Source organism: Cucumis sativus, chromosome 1 (assembly GCF_000004075.3).
Source record: "Cucumis sativus cultivar 9930 chromosome 1, Cucumber_9930_V3, whole genome shotgun sequence".
Taxonomy (NCBI): Eukaryota; Viridiplantae; Streptophyta; class Magnoliopsida; order Cucurbitales; family Cucurbitaceae; genus Cucumis; species Cucumis sativus.
This window is the reverse complement of record NC_026655.2, coordinates 11,199,692-11,220,942: the sequence shown is the minus strand read 5'-3', so window position 1 is coordinate 11,220,942 and position 21,251 is coordinate 11,199,692. Positions and strand designations below refer to the sequence as shown.

Genomic DNA, 21,251 nt, shown 5'->3' with positions numbered 1-21,251 from the left:
AAAGATCATTTTAAAAGGTTCAAAATACCAAATAAATCAAATAAAAATGTGAAATGTAACTTTAAATGATATCATTGCATCTTACCCCTATGTTGTTTGGATTTAGAAAGCTCGTGTTTGGACACTTGGAATATAATTATTGAACTATAAAACTAATTAATAATCATTGATGACCGTTGGCTAACAAATGTTAGTCAACTTCACGATCAACCATGATGATGATCATGATTGATTGACGGTAATGACGACCGATCATCTTAATCGTTGGCTCTAGATTATTTTGATCATTGTCTTAATCATCAGTAACCAATCATCTTAATCGTTGATGACCTACAAATTTAGGCGTTACTGTTGTCAGGTGAACATCTTGACTAGCGACTGACCAGTCTTTATTGTTAATTATTAATGTCATGCCTATTAACAAATGGTCGTAGTGACGGTTAAGACCAATAGCCATGACTCTTGGCGACCAATAGTCATGATGGTCGACGACCAACCAATGGTCTTAACATTAGCGACCAACGACCGTCTTCACCAAAGCTTCGTACATTCTTTTTCCATTGGTTTGAATAGTAAGCATTATTCAAGTCCATGGATTAATTTTTTTTTTTCTAATTCAATCTAAAAAATTCGTCGACAACTCCGAACACCACCCCAGTAACCATTGTCGACCAATCACTGAGTGTCATTTCTGACAACTCTGCCAAGAACTTCCGACCACCGGCTCTCACAACCATCGCAAACCTTTAAAAATTAATAAAAGTGAATTTTTTAAACAATTTTTGAGCATTCCAAATACGCATTTGATTTAATGAAAAAGTATTTTTTTTTAAATACTCATTTTTTCATTCTTCTATTTTCCATGCTTCATTCTTCTTCTATTTTCTTTTCTTCTAGAGTTTTTTAATAATTGTTATTAGTGGATCACGTTCATCTTTTTTTAATTATCTATTTTCTCTTCTTTAGAAAATTTTATCTAGTTTGTTATATTTTTCTTAAGTGAAAATTGATGACCTAATTTTTGTGATCTCAAGTATAAATCAAATATCAATATATTGGTAATATAGTGGAAATTGTAAAAATATATCACATATACCATGGTTTATTTTTAGTTTAGTAACATTTTTCATCTTTTTCGTTTGGACAGTTTAATTAAAAGACTTGGGACTTATTTGAATTTACTTCAGAAAAAAAGTGTTTAAATTTTTTTATTATTTAAACTCTTTTGATAAAAGTTGTTTAAAAATACATGGTATGTTCATCATCTAAGAAGACAACCATAACTATGACTAAATATAACTCTATTTGACTTTTGCTTCTGTATGACCCTTTTGGGTACACTTATTTTGAAACCTATTAGATCCTTTTCAATGTTGCTTAACCGGAACTTTCGTGAACCTCATCCAATTACATGATTTCTTATATTTTATGAATAGTTTGTAATGTTTCTAATTACATCATATTCACGTTAATGCAACTGTAAGCAAAATTATTGTTATTGAATGTTAAAATTTATCGTTTTTACATTATTGTCATGAAAATCAATAGAGTCAAGAAACTGAATTAGATATACAAAATATGAAGAAAAAAATATATTAAAAATTTGATACATGATAAAATGATAAAATTAGAATGTACAATTCACAAAAAAAAAATAATAAAAATAAACTAAAATAAACAGGTTAGCCAATTCCAAGAGTTCAAAACTAGCACCCCAAACAGAGGCATAAAAAATCCAGATTTTCAAATCCTACACTCCAAGCACAAGCATTTGTACTTTCCAGGTATTAGAACCCTATCAAATAAGCTCACAGGCATTTGATTTTGAACTTGTGCGCCAAACGCCCCTAGTTTTTTTTTTTTCTTTTCCTTCCAATCATCATTTCTTCTCATCTTCTCCACGACATCATCTTCTTCTTCCTTGAAATCCTCTATTGCATCTTCTTATTCTCTGGCACATTTCTCCAATATTAAGCGACACCCATCGAGATGGATGAGAGTGACACCAACTATGTGAGTGAGAGAGATTGAGCAAGATGGATGAGAGTGACATCAATTCTCTTATAAATTAATTTTGAATCATATCCAATATTAAATTTATGTAATAAAGTTTAATCAAAATATAAACTTTATAGGGAATTTTCAAATATAGTGAAATAAATTAAAATATTTACAAACTATAACAAAATTTGGATCCTAATCAATGATAGAAACTGATAACCTTCTATCATTGTTTATCAATGTAATTGATAGAAGGATATCAACGTTTTCTATCAATGTTTATTTTTGATAGAATATGAAATTTTGCTGTATTTTGTAAATACTTTGTTAAATTTGCCATTTTTTAATAATTTCTCAACTTTATATTATAATGTATCACCATATATTATATTAACTCTCCAAGTAAATCTGAATATTTCAAATTACAACTAATACAAATAAATTTCATTACCCTTTACGAGCTAGAAAAACGACCTAATGGACCTACATATCATAAACTACAATGATGTGAGATTAATCGGCTAAACTCATTAACCAAATTAATCAATATTCGTTAACTGTGTGTACACTCCACCAAAAACTCACAGCTGAACTCTTCTCAGTGTAAATATATTTCTATGTTCATGGATATAGTCCAATAACAAGAAGTTAGTCCTTCACAAGTGTTCGTAACACTAGTTGGTCAAATTACTGTTTTACCCCTAGGTTACTTCGAGTCCTTAAATATCAGTGCTCTTCTAATGAACAACCTATTTATGGTTCAACAACTAAACATAAACCTCTCTCATGCCATAGAGAGGGTAATGCCTTTTGTTCAAGTCTTGGAGACACAATTTAAAGGAACATATATCTACTTACCCTAAATGATAAACATATTAAGTCGAAAATCTGGCCACTCCCACACATACAAATCAAAGGACAATCCTCGCGTCATTTAGTGACATTATGAGTACCTTATCCTGATAACATTATGGATACGACTTACTTTGTATTTGACACAAATGCAATTATCCAACATGTTAATGTAGGTGACATGCGAGTGACGGTATCCTATGCAATGAGTTTGCATAAGACCGGACCACAAAATAGTAACCACTAGATGTAACTCTGTTAACTAATTAGGTTCCTATTTCATTAGGATGACCTAGGTAACTTAGTCTTAATTTTGAGTGTATTATGAACTCCTGTTCGCAAGGAATTGTCTTTTAACTTGTATGGGTGAGAGTGGACAAATTTCCTACTATCAATGTGCTTATCATTTTGGGGACAAGATCAAGTGAGAAGTTGGTAACATAGTTACACAAGATGAAATTCACTCATTCCCTACTTTAAGGTAAGTTGATGAGTGTCCTTAAGACTTGAATAAAGGGTCTTACCTTCTCTATGGCACGAGAAGGGTTTCTGTTTATTGGTTGGACCATAAACATGCTGTTCATTAGAGGAGCACTAGTATTTAAGAACTACAAGTAACCTATAGGTAAAACAGTAATTTGACCTAGTTGGTGTTACGAACACCTGTGAAGGACTAACTTACTGCTATTAGTCTATATCTGTGGACATAGAAATATATCTACAATGAGAAGAGTTCAGTTGTGAGTCTTAGTAGAGTGTACACGTAGTTAACAAATATTGATTAATGTGGTTAATGAGTTTAACCAATTAATCTCATATCATTGTAACTTCTGATTTGTAGGTCTATTAGGTCTTATTCCTAGCTTGTAAAAGGTAATGCGATTTATTTATATTGTTTGTGATTTGAAATGTGCAAATTTACTTTGAAAATTAGTATAATACATGGTGATACACTATAATATAAAAATTATATTTTAATCAAACTATGTTATATAAATTTAATTTTGGATATGATTCAAAATTAATTTATGAGAGATAAAATATTTGAATGAGTTAAATATTAATTTAATGTGAATTGGATTCATATTAAAATTATTGGTTATGAGATAAATTTATATTTGAATATGATTCAAATTTAATTTAAGTTATATTTAATTTAGCTATTAATTAAAAGTTTAGTTTAATTTTATTTAATTAAATTAATTTTAAAAATTATAAGATATTAGAGAAATATGATTTAAATATGATTTAAATAAAATATTAATTAAATATGATTTAACTAATTATTAATTGCTTAATTAATTAATGAGTTGATTTGAAGTTTCTATTAATTAAATATTTTTTAAATTAATAGAATTTCATGATTCTCTCATACTCCCTCAAGAAAAGGCAATTATAAATATGTAGAAGAAAAATAATTTTCCTTAATTAATCAAGCTAATGTTTTTGCTTATTGAAAAAATAGTTTCTCTAAACATTTTTCATCCTAATTGGTTCCCACAAACCAATCTCATCCAAGAGGGTAGGAAGGTCTCCGATGAGTAGTGTCCCAATTTTGAGTTTTTTGATTTAGAGGCGTCAAACTACGTAAGTTTTACATTCTCTGTATCTTTTAATTTAAAAGCATGCTTAGACTTTAAGTTATAATAGAAAAATTAATTTATGTATTATTTTGCCAATGTATTGGTGTTTTGGGATTTTCAAATTAAATTGAGGAATGATTGTGTAAAATCTTCTGTTGCCTAGGGCTTTTATTCCTTCAAATGTCTCTTATAAGGATCAAATCCTTAGGACTATACACAAACATTTAGTCTCTCGTTCTCCGAAGATTCTTGAGAATAATTTTAACCATCGTCCAGTGGTAACCCTTGATTGGACTGATACCTACTAACTATTCCTACTACATAGCAAATTTATGGCTTACTGCAGAGCATAACATATATTAAGCTATCCACAACTGAGACATAGGGAATATGTCTCATATCATCAACTTCTTGAGGTGTCTTAGGACACTGTTCCTTAACAAGTGAACCTCGTACCAAAAATGTAATAAATTCTTCTTAGAGTTATGCATCAAATATCAAACCAACATTTTGTCGATATAGGTTGCCTGAGACAGTGTTAGTACTTTAGTCTTACAATCCCGTATGATTTGGATCCCAAGAACATATTGTGCCTCTCGTACATCTTTCATTTGGAATTGAGTTGCTAGCGATGTTTTAATGTCAGTTAGGTATTCTACATCATTCACAGTGAGAAGGATATAGTTCACATAAAGTTACTAAGAAAGCTCTTTTACCTTAATGATGTGATTTTCTTGTATACATAAGGTTCATCAATGTTTTGGTCAAAACCGTAAGATTTGATCGCAGTATCAAACCTAATGTTCCAAGATCTAGATGTTTGTTTCAAATGAGCATATTGATGTTGTGTGTTGTAGGTGTCGAGAGGTAGTTATTCTATGATAGAAAGATCCAAATCCTCGTATTTTCAACTACCTATGAGCATCTAGATTCTATAGCGTTTTGTGTATTGAATTTGTGCAAATGGATTGACATTTAATAACATCATAAGTAGAACCATTGTGTCGGGAGACACATAATTCCACATGTTGCATGGAGAGTGTATGATCGTGTTGCAGGATGTAACTGTCCAATTTGGACTTTCAATTAACAATCGAGCACTTACTAGGTTAGCTAACTATAATTGGACCCAATTGTGTTATGATCTATTAGGAGTGGAAACAAATGACAATGTTCTAAAAGGATGTTATCTTAGCTTGCCATGGTTAACACAACAGTTTGACAATTTTTCCCATCTACTTGAAGATGTTGATGAAAACCAAGTGCAACACAGTATGCTAGAGCCTACAACTGTACACTAATTGGAGGGTTGGTTTTCCTTGATAAATCAAACAATTAAGTACACCTAATGTCCCTCCCTCTACTAAAAGATTCTAACATTGTTGGGACATATGGTTGGGGAGTTGGTTGCTTTGCATGGTTGTACAGACAATAATGCAATAATAATGATTGATGGGAAGGGCATTACCAACCCTCATATATTACTACGAATTTGGGCATGTGATCAATTTCTTCTACTAACATCTTAACGACTACATCAGTATGAAGACCAATTGGGTGATAGGCCACTAGCAGTACGATACGTGTTTTTAACTTATTAACATTATTTATCATGTTTATTAACAATAACTAATACTAAATTTATGATATTCTAGATGGAATGACAACTTCTCTATCATTAGGACACCCCTACACATGTTCTACTTCATTATCGATACATATTGGACTCACTAACATTTAATTAAGTACGACTACATTCGTCATATTACTTTATTGCTTTAACCATTAATAACATCATTTAGTTGGTTTACTAATATTTTGAAACATATACAGGTTATTTGAGTCATATAACCGTATAATACAAAACTTGTCAGCATATTGTCTTGAGGATTAGGAGATATGGACATTCAAATGTCCTCTCGTATGTTTTTTCATGGTAGAGTGACATTACCCAGATCGTGTAATGCACTAGTTTGGATTGTTAATCCCTAAACCTTGTGATGATTGAATTGACACGATCTATGCGATAAAACACAAACATGATTGCATTAAATATTTGGCTTCCCAACTATCAACTTGGGAAGATCGAGAAAATTTGATTGCAAGTGCACCTCTTATCAACAATGACATAGATGTTAGATGTGGGGACATCGAATGGTATTCTAATATTAGCAGGCGATGCATCACAAAAACAGGAGCATCACATCACTTTTTGGTAAGAGTTTATTATTTAATTGAATGACTTAATGTTTAGTTGCATAGTCTAATTATAAACAAAAATTTTGTAAGAAAATTTTGCAAGATTGAGAATATCTAATACACCTACACATGCGGTGGCTAGAACGACCACAATTGCTCTATGTAATTTGACATAAAGTAAGATATTTTGAAAGTGATGTTCTGAAGAAAGAACAAGGTGATCCAGCTAGACACCAAGATGTTCCAGTTAAACCTGATGTTCAAAATCAATATGCAACATCCCTAGCTGATCATTTCACCCATACTTCCATGATGTCAACACGGTCAACATTCAACTTATTTCCAAGTACCTCCGCATGTTCAACATGGAAGAAGATCAGACCTCACAAGTTTGTATAGGCGAGGGATAATCATCAAACGTAAGAGGTCATGGTGATCGTAGACGCTATGTGAACCAAAACGTAATAGGATATCTTTTTCTAGGCAAGAAACAAGAAAAACAATATTTTAGTTAAAAACAATTAGATAATTTGTTTTGCCTTCTACACATATTTAAATGAATCTTGGTATTCATTTCAACCATAAAAGCACCCCAAAAAAATTGACTAGTAGTATGAAATCAATAGATCCAAAATAATGAAATACATTTAGAATATATAGATTAATTAGACTAATTCTTTAACCTTAATTTAGCCTTATAACAACTAATGCAAACGAGGGGAGAAATTATCAAATAAATTTGGCAAAATCATTAGAAAAGTTATTAGTATAATGAAGAGCATCGTTGGGATTAAATAAATTGGGGAAAAAACAAACGAAACAAAAATGAATATATACAATGATTATGAAAACTAAGAACCAAAGCAAAAATCAACAAGAAGTTTGGAAAAAATAACAAAAATATATTTGACATATGCAAGAAAATATATATATATATATATAGTACAATGAACATACCAATAAATGCAAAAGTAACAAAAACAGAAAAAATGATAGTAATTGTTATTATAGAAAACTTAATAACAACGTAACAATAACGATAAAAAGTGAATGTCCGCTCAAAAGCGTATATAGGAAAGATGCATTATGTCAAAATTTTTATCCATTTTACCTAAATAGTTTCTAATCCACCTCTTTTGCCATTTTTTTTAGATCAACCCTAATTTTCTTAATAATCCCAATTTATCATCTAATTGGTACAACAATCAAAGAATTACCTAAATAATTAAAAAGCATATTTTAAGAGTTTTAAAAGCTAGATCTCTATCTAAAGCTATTTTGACCAATTTCAAATAATCTTTATTTTTAAACCAATAAGCATATAATACAATTAACATTTTCTATGAATGTTTTCGATAAATATTCAATCATTTTCACTTAAATAATTCTTAAGAGCATAAAATCATTTTAAGTTAAATTATTCTAAATTTTAGAAAATACACATGCATTTAGACATGGTAACACACTAGTAGATTATATATATATATGCATAATACACACATATATATGAAATAAGATATGAAGATTAAAAAATTATATTTAATCCAATATTCCATTTTTATCATTTTTTCTTATTCTTATGTACAGTTGGGGGGGCGGGGGGAAGAAAAATGGTTTTGCTTTTATTTTATGCTTTGCCCATCTAGACTTGCTTAGACAAACCAAAAAGATGCAACACAACTTGTATCCCATATAAAAGCCCACCCAAATCACTTGAACCTCTCATTACAATAAAATAGCAATTACAAACATCAAAAGCAAAGCAAGAATCTGAACCTAACTCTGTAGCAACATACTTTTATCTGTTTCATCGTCCCCCCCACTTGGACGGTCTCCAGAAATTCCCTTTTCTTTCACAACCATGATCAGTTCACTGAAGCTAGAATACTGGACATCCTTTCACTGAGATCCCAGGGGCGGTTGGACACTTTGCCAAAGGACAATGATCTGGTTGTGATCCCCACCATCTCAAGTTATGGCCTGCATTCTGTAGTGCAAAGAAAAGCAGCACACCCATGAAAGCTGTCCCTGCATCGAGGGCAGCCGAGAGAACGTAATTGTACTTTTGCCACCAGCGCTTGTGGTATCGGAAGACAAAGTAGTTGAAAACAGTTCCAGTCATGAGCCAGCTTGCTATGTTTGTAGGAGTTGCTGGTGGCATCCCTGCAAAGCCATAGGATATAACTGGTATGTTTATCAGCGCAATCCATTTCTTTTCAGGGAAAGCTTTACTCAATGCCCAGATGGGAACCGGAAGGACAGCTCCGATCAGGAATAGCCACACCAAGTTGCGATACAGCCCACCGGGTCCGAACAACCGCCTTGGTCCAATCAGTCCCCATATAACAGAAGCATCAAATGTGACTCGATATTTTGGACAAGTCCATGGACTTTCAGCATGGAGAGCATCATCATCACAGATGTTCTCTATACTGTCCAACATCCACCAAGCAACAGCCAGGTTAATCGTCCCAGCAACTAGCGTCCCAACTAACTGAGGAAGAGGAAGTAAAACAACCAGTCAAGCTTATTCTGATAAATTCTCAAAAGAGAATGGTATGAATGTTGGAAGTTAGCAAAACGATCACCTGGGCAGTGTACATGCATCTTGGTGGAATTTTCATATAATGACCAAGTTTAAGATCAGATAAGAAAGACAAAGCATGAACTGTACTGATCCTCCCATAGATCTTGAAAAGAAGATTTGCAATTGGCTTTCCAGGAAGGATATAACCAATAATGAACTGTGCTATAATATCATATCCAGGTTGCTGCATATAAGATTCCATATAGATTGTTTTAGAATATGATCAAGGGAACCTAAAGAAAGACAAGTGAGTACTACTACTACTAATACACGTCCAATTACCTGATTAGTTGTTGCTTGAATCACCCCAATTGGAAGGGTAACAATCCAAGCCATAGCGAAGGCAAATAGCATCCCCCACCAGGGCAGTTGAACAGTGTCCTTCCACACAAACGACATCAGAAGTGACAGTGCAATGCTCCCAAATAATAAGATCAAGAACCACCATTCTGGCACTTGTTTGTATCTTTGCATCAGCTTTGCATGAATGTCCAATTTTGCATTCTTGATTGCCGCTCTGCTTTGCTTCCATATGTCCCTAGAAAAATGAAAGAGAATAATCCTCACTTTAAGAACTCAAATCTTGACCTTTTTTCTCATTAAGTTCAGTCTATTAACAACTCTGACTATCATCTAAACCTGGATTGATTCTCAAGATCCACCTTTGTTCAACTTCAGAGCAGATTATGAGACAATTCTTCTATATCATACACACGGAATTCAAATCTTTTAAAAATTCAAGTATGAGTGTAACTCCAAAAAAAAAAAAAAAAAAAAAAGCATTATGTTTATAGAACCATATTTACTAATTAGGACTGAGATCCCAGAATAAGAATTATGTCACATGGATTTATTCCCCCAGTTGAAGTATTATTTTATTTTCTTTCCCCATTCCAAAATTTTAAATCATTTATAGTTTGAAAAAGAATGATATTCTTCTCATCTTAAGATGATCAGAGAATGACATTCTCATTCTCCATTCTACTAGGACCCACTTTTCTTTTCTTTGCATTTATTTTCTCTCCCCTTACAAATTCATTCCCCCTTCCAGCAGCCTCCCCCATTCCATTTGTCACTCAGCAGTTCACTTTCCACTCAGATAATCATGTCATCAAATAAAGTTGGGTTTTCTAATTTTATTGGCTATATCTATTTAATCTCTAATCTCTATACTTTAAAAGGTTTCAATTACAATAAACTTTGAATTGTGATCAAACACGACATAACATGTTGAATAAATATTAGCTGATTTGACACGTCAGTTCTAATGGAGTAATATATTGGAATTGTCAATTTAAATGATCCAAATTGTCTATTTTCTTTTTTCATTTTCTATCACATGTGTCAAATCAGCCATCAGACTAAATTACTCAAAGAATTAAAAAAAAAACCACTAAACTTTGCTCTATGTTCTAGAAATACAAATACCCCTATTCTTTCAAAGAGTTACAATATTCTTCTTTAACCTTCCATAAAAGCTTTAAAACTCCTTTGTAGAAATTCATACTAATGTTGAACACAAATTAGAACTTGAAGGGAGCAGTAGTGACCTAGAATGAAAATTGAGAGTTGACCACACCCTCACTACTCCAAGTCATTGTCACACTCGTTCCTGATCTCTACTTCCACCCAAAACTCTAACCGAAGTCTACCAAAAGAGTTATGAGACGTTTGTGAAAAGTCATGGATAACGTCAACTTTTGAGAGAATAGATGCATTTTGGAAACGAAGGGCAAAAATCGTAGATAACTTTTAGAAATTTAGTCTAAATTCAATAAACACATATGACATTATCACTTTATACGTAGAAGGTAAACGAATACAGCAAAATATGAACTAAACAAACACAATATGGCAGAGCAAATTCATGGAACAATAAGTTCAAAGACAAAAAAAAAAACACAGCAACCATCGGAATAAGTTCATGAACTAAACTAAACTCAGTAACTTGACGTAAGAAACAATAAAATATTGACAGTGCAAGGAAAGAGAGAGCATACCGTCCATGGAACAAGGCGACATGAGTGAGAGTAGCAGTAAACCTGGCAAAACCAGATCCAATGGAGAGGGCGAAAAGGGGACTAAGATAAAGCTTTCCATAGCTATTATAAGCAGCAACATTAAGTTCAAAATCCGGCGTCAAAACCTTTTTGGTATCGTATTTCTGGCCGGTTCTGGTGAAGAGCTGATTAGAGAAGATGGGGAATTTGCGAGCATCGAAGGTGTTGAATTTCCAGTAGCAAACAGGGACGATTATATAAATGAACATCACAAACCCAACTCCAACATTTAGAATTGAGAACCATGGCGAAACCAGTGGGCTTCCATGGTAGGCTGAAATCCCAGCCCAATCGAAGCTGAAAGCACCGAGCCCAAGACCACCTTTGCTCGACCCAATTTGCTGAGCCGTGATGCTGTGAGGCCAAACCCAACAAACCCACGAGAAGAATGATAAGATTTGAAGCAAGTAACCTGGAAAAGCATAGTATATAAAGCTTGCTCCCATGAAGATTAGAAAGAATTTCATTCTTGTCATTCCTTTTGATTTGTCCTCCTTCTCATGAAGAGCTCTAAGACGAGGGAAAACAGAACAGTAGTAAATCGGAATATGCATTAGAACAGAACAAACAAAAAAAACGAGTGAAAGCTGCTAAAAGTTTGTTTCTGAGCTCCAAATCTGTACAAAGATGAAGAAACCGTACCTAAACAGAGAAACCTGAGCCAGATTTGCAGGCCACCACATTTCAACAGGATCCACCAAGTACCTTCTGAGCATTCCAGCCCATCCATACCCCAAAACCTAGACCAACACCAAAATTTTAAAAAAGATTCAAAACAGGAGAATTTAAGAAAAGGGTTAGATCTTATCCATGTGAGTATTATAAAAAAACGGAGCTTTTGAATTAGCCGTTTTTTTTTTCTTCACCACTTTAGGGAAGAGAAAAGAACAACGAAGAAAACGACAGTAGAAATCAAACCAAACAACCAAAAAGAGGCAAAAAGGGGGAAGATTAGGAGAAAAAAAAGGGAAAGCACAAACCTGGGTTGTTAAGACAATGAGAAGAGCCAAGAAGAAATTCAAGCTCTGTTTATAATAAGCTTTCATGACAGTAATAGCGCCGATGGAATAAGCATCACCGCCGCCATAGGAGATTCCACAGTTGGCAAAAATGGTGATAATAACATGCTCCTTCATATTGAAAGGGCCAGGATTGAGACTGAACTTCCATCGGAGAAAATGGAAGTCTCTGTTTGGAAGAGTGGAGGCCATGAAGCGGCCAATTGGGAGAACGGCGATCTGCATAAGAATGGCAGAGATGGCAAGCGGCTGAGAACGGTAGGTAAAGAAAGTGTTAAGGAAAATGAGAAGGCAACAAGAAGCCAGGCCAAGAACCCATGATCGGAAAGTCATGACCGGAAGAGTTGGGTCATCAGTCTCTGGGACCACCAGAGCCACCTCCTCCACCGAGCAACGGTCCTCGGACGGCAGTTCACCGCCGCCATTGAACTTATCGGCGGCGGAGGAATCTTGGTTGGGCGGGGTTTTCGAGGACATTGAAAAGGCGTTAATGGGGGAAACAGAGAAACAGAAACAGAGGAGCTCTGTTTTTGTTGTTCGTCTGTGTGTATTTAATCTCTCTTTTATCTTTAAACAAAAGGAAGAGAAGGAAGAGAGAGAGAAAAGCAGTAGACTAAGGAAGTCAAGAGGCTGATTGAGAAATGTCAGTGATGAGATATTGAATATTTATAAGGGAATTTTGGATTTTTCCCCACCCCTAAAATACTTTTTCTTTTTTTAATTTATTCATCTCTTCTACTAGATTTCATTTTATGATATTTATGTGTTTAGATTAAAAGTTCCCCTTACCTTACCTTTCACCCTTCTTTCAAATTTGTCCCTTAAAACAATAAAACTTTCCATTTTGTCTCTTTAACTCTTTTCGGGTTTGCTTAAGTGCCATACATCCTCAATTCAAACTTTATCTATTACCATCTCCTCGTCTACGTGTGACTATTCAAACAACAAAAGTCTAATCGTTTCTTAAAGTTGAATCAAACCAAATGAAACCAGTGCGCGGATCCAAAAATTTTATATTTAAACACCAAGTAGTAGAAAAACTTGTACTCAATGAGTACTTAACTATTATGCGATGAAAAGGTACATAGTGAGTGTTTTGCATGCAATGATCATGACCAATGACTTATTGCATATAACTAACTATGCATATAAACAACCTTGGCCACTGTCATCTCACATAGTATGTAGAGGTCTAGGCAAGAAGAGTCAAGTTGTTTTGAGTTTGTATGTTATTTTAAAGGACTTTGTACAAAGAGGGCAAATGTATTTATTAATTTGAAGGTTTGTTTGGACTATTTACTCACCCTTTAAGGCCATGATTGATCTCTCAGTCTCTAGTATTGCTTCTCAGCCTTAGCACATTCCACCTCGACTTTGGCACTGCCTACCTCAACCTCTATCCAAGTCACCTCGACCTGAACTTGGAGTCCTTAGCACAATCTACGCCACTAATTTTAGTCCATTGGTCTTTCCAACATTTTTTTTGTTTTCATATTCACATCGCATTGGTTGTATGACAGTCTTGTGTCACCTTTATTTATTTATTTATTGATTCTACTTAAGACCAACCTCTCATTTTGTCTTTTGGACATAAGATCAACGTCTACCAATATCACGTACCAATGATTGTATTTGAATCATTGTAGAAGACCTCTATTTGTCAATAAGATCAAGTCTTCGAGTTATATCTTGACCATTACTATCACTAGCTTTTTAAGCCCATTTTTATCCTAAGTTGTAACTTTTCGCCCAATTCTTACTATTGTCTTCACTATGTTATTTATGCTTTTGTTTGATGAAGATTATACTCTTTGTTCCTAAGTCACCCATTATAATAGCCTTATGGATAATAATATATGATGACCAAATTACTATTAAGTTTTGTTTTTTAAAAAACAGAATGAAGTATATTTCATAAAAACCATGTTAAGTTTAAGACTTTTAAGATAATGTAATAAAAGATTAATCTATGTCCAAAATTATAAGTATCAAATTTATAATTTAATAGTCTCCTTAATATAACTTAATTGGTTAAGTTGACAAAAAAAAGAAAAGCATTGCTTTAGTAATATGTTTGTACACATACTAAACAAAGGTAAAAGATAAAAAAAAAAAAAATTAGTTCCTTGAAACTCTAAAATATGATCATAATGGAACAAATGTAGGAGTTTTGAAAATAAAATAAATATTTGGGAACTCCAAAATACTTAGATAAATAGAAGAGACTTGAAAGTTAAAATGTCAAATTTATAATCAAATATAGAAGTGTTAGTTGTCAAAAAAAAAAAAGTTAGTGATATGAATCTTTTTATTTTCATGGAACTAAAAAATGAGTTGAACACATTTATCGAACTAATATTTATTTTTTAGTTTAGGAAGAAAAAGAAGAATGTTTCCTCTTCAATGTTAAAAGATTATGAAAGAAAAGAAAAGAGATATAATAATGAAAATGAAAACTTGAGGGTTTTTCTTTGGGATAATTTTCTAATGCATGGGCCAAGAATGAAGAATTGACGAAAATGCCCTCATTCATGGACCCAAGTTGCAAAATTGTACTAAACGTAGGTCTTCTCCAGTGGTGTACGAAACATAGGTGTTTTCGGATGGTCGACGGTACGGTGTTTCACGTTGGAAAGTACGCTCTTCATACGACAACACTATATGTTTCATGTACGAACCTTCATAATGAACAAAATTCACCACTTTTAATCCCTCCAATCTTTGAGTTACTCTCGTCACAATATTAATTTCATTTTAGGAATTAAAAAACAAATTTTAATAGGATTCAAGCAACCAATAAATAAATATTAATTTTAACTTTTTCATAGAGAAAATCGTATATAAGACTAATAGCACACATTTGTATAAAGGAAAGAAGACATTATATACACAAAAATGTGCACTGGCACTTAGCTTGACATCCAATAATGTATATATTATATATCACACAATACACAATATGTGCAAAAGTGGGTGGAGGATCCTTCTTTAAATCATATTTGATACATTACATATAATTTAGATATAAAAATTTCCTAAAATGTTTTACATTTTAAATGATTATTGTTATTATTTTTTACTTTCTTACTTCTTCGATATGCATAGTCATGTGAGTGAACATTTTTAAATAAGTATGCACCTGTTTGTTACAAATGAAATTGACATGCTCATGTTGCAATCCATTCTCTACTTTTTCAATAGCAAAATATTGTTAGCATGAAATAGAATATTTATAAGTTATAGTAAAATTTTGGATTCTATCGGTGGAGCTATAGGTATGTAAAAAAAGATGTTTTCTATTATTATTTTTTTCTTTTTTTGTTTAGAAAGAAGAGAGTGGTAGAGGTGGAAAATGGTAGATTGTAATTAACCAATAACCCAACACGTTTTGATACGAATCCTTAAAAAAAAGTATAAAAATTATTCTATTCTAAAAATAATAATAATTTAAATTTAAAGAAAACTACTTACCATCCATTAATCGCGTGTGAATGACACACCAAAAGTTACATTCCCCCCGCGCTTCTCTCGTTTACATCATCTGCCAACTCATCTCCACACACGCCCTCCTCCGGCTTCTTACACGCCGTACACACAATTCCCAAACTTTTGGTCACGGCACACCCAACGTTTCATTGACGACGTTCACCAATCTCCTACTATTACCCTAGCACCGTAATCATTGAGCTAACGTCGCTGTTATTTTCCAGCAGGGTGTTTGCCAGGTGGATATGATCCTCGTGTTTGGAGTGTGTAAATGACTGTTATAGTGCAGTCCACGTGGCTTTATGTCATTAACTGCTTGACTTTTATGTTATGAATTCAGATTAAAAGGTATGTATTTAATTTTGCAATGAAATGTAGTCTTTCAATGTTCATTGAAATTAGTGACGTGTCGTTCCATCATCCAAACTATTGGGATTTTCTCTTTTTCTCTTTTTCTTTCTTAATAATTCTTTTTTTCCCCTTCATGCTCCCACTTTTTAATTAAATTAATTGTACTACTTTTTAAAAGAAATAATCTAATAAGTGCACTTACTATGTTTTTCGTTTTCCATCCAAGATTGTTTACCTTTCTATACAATTGTTTAGTTTTCTACATTCAAACGACCGTTTAGCAAAATATACATAATTTTATATTTATTAAATAAATAATAAAATATATTTTATCAATTCGGGTTGGATTTGGTTGAATTGAATTTTTCAATCTCCAATTCAAATAATAATAATAATAATAATAAAATTTTCACCTAAACTCAATTCAACCCACATTTTAAACTAACCGAACCCAAGTCATATAATATGAGTTAAATAATCTGGGTTGTTGGATTATTCGAGTTGGACTTACACCCCTAATGGGGTAGCCAACAAACTTATTCACTGTGTTAAAACTACCATATTAAACTTGAATATACATAACTCTAGCAGAAGTTTTTTACTTCTTATTTTGATGTTGAAGATTTAGCTTTTTAGTTTGTCTTTGTTGTGAAGATAGATAATTTAACACCAAGTCATAATCCTTAAAACCTAAACCTCGATATGTGTTTCGGGTGGGGATTTAGGGGATTAAGATAAGGGCTTTGGCCCAAACGGTTTGGGCCAAGGGTTTGCAAAATTGCGGATTAGGATTAAATAACCCTACAAATTTCTCTACTTCATCTTTTCTACAAATTTCCCTACTTCATCTTCTTATTTTGAGTGTAAGAATACACTCATAATTCTTCCCCCAAACACAAGTTATAATAACACTACAGTTATAATCTTTTCCCCAAACGCATATTATCATAATACTACAACAATAATCATTCCTCCAAATACATATTATCATAATGCTACAATTTATATTCCTTCCCCCAAAACACATATTACCACAACAATATCAATAATAACCCTAACCCCGGTCCAAACACATATTATCATAAAACTAGAATTATTATAATCGTAGGATTATCATAATATTTTTCCTCATAACTCTTTTTCCTCTCTCAAACGTGTCAAGTATTAAAGTTAGAATAAACAAATATGTCTATACTAACTATCATCCGATGATGTACTCAAAAAAAAAAAAAAAAATATCGAATGGACATTTACATCTTTATTTGAATTACATAAGTTGTTGAGATTGACATTTAAGATCTATGAACCACACAAGAGTACTATTAGATTTTTCTTTTTTTTGAACATTTCTTTACCATGTAACTAAAGATAATTAAAAATTAGAAAAATGATTTTAAATGAAAGAAGAAGAATATTCCAAACGCCATGTTATACATATATGAATGTGTTTGGGAGACTATTTTGAGGACAATTGTTTTTAAAAAAGGAAAAAAGAAAGAAAGAAAAGAACTTAAACACTTTATTCTTAAAATAAAAACAAAAACTGCTTGTTAGGCATTTAAAAGCAGCCTCGTCAATGGTATGTTTAATTTGGAAGTGATTTGGTATTACCAATATTACCTTTGTCTATGCAAAACCAAACAATTCTATTTTTGAAAGGTCCATAGTTATGAAATTCAAATTATCAACGTTTCTCTCTCTCTCTCTCAATCTCTTTTTCTTTTTTTGTATTTAATTTGAAACAATTTATTAACACAGATTCAATTATTAACATATAACGTTATTAAATTATTGAAGTTAGGAGTGTTGTGGGTTGGATTGGATAGATTTGAAGTATTTCTTAGACCCAATCCACTTGTTTGGTTTGGTTTGCAAACTTCTTCCATCCTAATAGTATTAAAAAATAAATCCAACTCAATCCAACAATAAAATATTTGGGTTCGGTTGGTTCGAGTTATTTAACTAAATTTTTGTTCTAAAAATAAGTAAAATATTAATATGTGAATCAAAATTAAATTTAATTACTTTCGTATAATTGATTAAGATTAACACCCCAATTTCAATTTATATAATTTAACTATGCTAAAAACTATCTTTTACGAATTTTTGGGGAATAAAATATAAAAAAACAAGGAAACTAAATAAAAATAAATAGTATGAGAAGTAAAATATGTATATAATTAAAATTTGGAGTTAATAATAAGTTAGGGTTGGTTTGGGTTACTTTAGTCAAACATTAAACCAACCCAACCGAAAAAACCTTTCATTTATATGAACTTAACCCAACACAAGTAGACAACCCAACCCAAACCGCACACATGTTGAGTTCGGTTGATCAGTTTTTATGAAGGATCTGATTTTTTTAACATTCGTGGTTGAAGTCATAAGATTTGTTTCATCGCTATCTCTTTCTCTTCTTAGTTTAGTTTTTCTTTTAGAGTGTAGGAAAAAATATATTCTTGGTCTCTATTGATTTTTTTTAGTTTATATTTGGTGGTTAGGCTTTAAAATGTTATAATTTTAGTTTTTAAGTTTTGAATTTGATTTCAATTTAATTTCAATGTTTTAAAGTTTTCTAAAAAAATATATAACAAAGTGACAAAATATTTACACTATATAAAACAATTTTGAAAATGAAAAAAGTCCATAGACCCACAATGAAAAATACAAAAAATGCCTCAGTCAACACGCGACATGTGTAATTCTTCTTCTAAACGATCATGATGTGTGATCGTGTAGGAAATGATACACAATTGTGTAGGTAGTATCAACACAATCGTTTAGCTTTTTTAGCGATGAAAAAATGCTTCAAATCTAAACAATCGTGTTGACCACACTAAACGATTGTGTTAATTATGGTAAACGATCGTTTAGATCATATCCACGTGATCATATGATTCTTTTTAAATGATAGGAAAATTGCTTCAAATCTAAACAATTATGTTGACCATGCTAAACGATCGTGTTGACTATGATAAACGATCGTTTAGATCATATCCACATGATCGTATAGTTATTTTTAAATGATGGAAAAGAGCTTCAAATCTAAATGATCGTGTTGACTATGGTAATGATCATTTAGATCATATTCACACGATTGTATAGTCGTTCTTTATAAACGATGAGAAAAATTAAAGGGTTACAAATCTAAATGATCATGTTGATTCTGTTGACTAGGTAAGTTATCATTTAGATCATATCAAAGTGATATTTAAACAATCTTTATATTTTAGAAGATGGGTCAGAAGAAAGAAAGAGAAAATGAAGAAAGAAAGAAAGAAAAAAGAATAAAAATAGAAGTAAGAAAATCTGGAAGAGGAACTGAAAAAATCTGAAAAAGAAGATGAATAAATTGTAAGGAAGAAGAAAGAGAAGTGACGAATCATTTGAAATATCAAGGACAAATTTGAAAATTATGAAAATATTTTACCGACTTCACAGACATTCTGTTTTTGTTACACAAGTCGTAAATATTTTGATGTTTTACTACATTCATGAAAATTAGTTTCAAAATATTATAATTTAGTTAGTTTGAATTTGATCCATATATTTCAAAATTAAACTTTTATCATCAATTTTTTTTACTACATATCCATCTTTTGCCTTTAATAATAATGTCTATTAGTTAATTTTAAAAGTTATAATTGTTAAGTTTCACTCTTAATTTTTTTTTAGCGATGTTAAACTTAGGTTTGAAGGTGAGTATATTAAAGAATTGTAAAAAAACGAATTTTTAAAAAATAAAACCAAAAAATCAAATGATTGTGAATACTAATAAGGTGAAGTTGACCTAATTCACCTTCCCCATTTAAAATTAAATTGGATATAACAAATTTTAAAAGTATTAAAGTTTTGGATATTTCTTTCCATTTAATACTTTTGATTCTTTAATTTTCATTTTTATATCAGTGATGTATCTTATTTTAATTACTTTTAATGCCTATTAACTAATTAACGGAAGAAAACTGCACTTAATTAAACTTCACTACCTATTAATTTCACTTTGAAGACAAGAGTGAGCGTTTAACTGAACAAAAATGGTAAGATTATGGAATTTATAAGAATTAAATTAAGATGAAAGTGAGGAAAACTAGAATTGAAAAGGATAGTATTTTGAAAATGACCTAAAATCCAAGAGACATTTATGTATTTTACTTTCTAAAATAGAGTTTGTTGTAGTAAAGAGAGTTGTTGCATGGGGATGGGAGACCCTATATCATATCACATGTGAATCACTTTCCTTTTTGTTTAATATTATAACAACATTCTTCATTTCTATTTTCAATACATGCAAACGTTTTTCTTTTTCTTTTTTCTTTTTTTGTATGCAAACTTTAATTTAAAATAATAAATTTTCACAATAAATGTAATATAAAACATGTTCATAAATAAAATAATAATTGGTTGTTGTCTAAATATTAGTGGATAACTATAAATAGTTTTATGATTTATTAATAAAGTACCAAACACTCTTCGACAACTATTAAGTTAGAATTTAATATATAAATGTAGGCTGAAAAATATATTTAAAAACATGAAATACAATTCCACTTTTCTTTCGATTATTAGAATACACTTTATTATCATTTTAAATTTATATTTTAAACACTCGTGAAAAAGTACATCCAATTTTGAAGTTAACTATTGTTTTTGACATATACATAGAAGGGCAATAAACCGTGGTACCAACGCACCAAATATGGTTTGATTGAGACATATCACATGTCAACTATACATACAACTCATTTAAAGACACAAATATTTTAGGTCTCAGGTCTCCCTATATACCATGTTCTTCAATATATGAGGCATTTGCAAAAAAGCAGATAGCCCTCTAAAGCTATCTATAGCCGTCTGATATACCTAATTAATTGTATATTTGTCATTTGTAATATACAAAATAAGAGGTAATAGTGTTCATTGATGTGCTTTTTATCAGACATACTTTGAACTTGCATGAATGTAAAAGTGTGGAAGGCTAGAGAATTTTAGAGTTGGAATTTTAGTTATCTTGGGTAAAATGTGGTAATTGTATAGGACATTTCAAATTTAAGATGTTACATGCACAATTTAAAAGACTTACATTACCATTTTAAAAAACGTTATAACTAAC

At 31.6% G+C, this 21,251-nt stretch overlaps 1 protein-coding gene across 1 annotated transcript; it reads right to left on the bottom strand.

Annotated features, from left to right (window-relative positions):
* Nucleotides 1-8,236: 8,236 nt before the first annotated feature.
* Nucleotides 8,237-12,941, bottom strand: LOC101214148 (oligopeptide transporter 3). The gene is made up of 6 exons (XM_004139472.3): nt 12,263-12,941; nt 11,925-12,022; nt 11,223-11,792; nt 9,505-9,760; nt 9,224-9,406; nt 8,237-9,129 (listed from the first exon to the last, which is right to left on the bottom strand). Exons 1-6 carry the CDS (start codon nt 12,776-12,778, stop codon nt 8,515-8,517), a joined length of 2,238 nt encoding a protein of 745 aa, XP_004139520.1. The 5' UTR covers nt 12,779-12,941; the 3' UTR covers nt 8,237-8,514.
* Nucleotides 12,942-21,251: the final 8,310 nt, after the last annotated feature.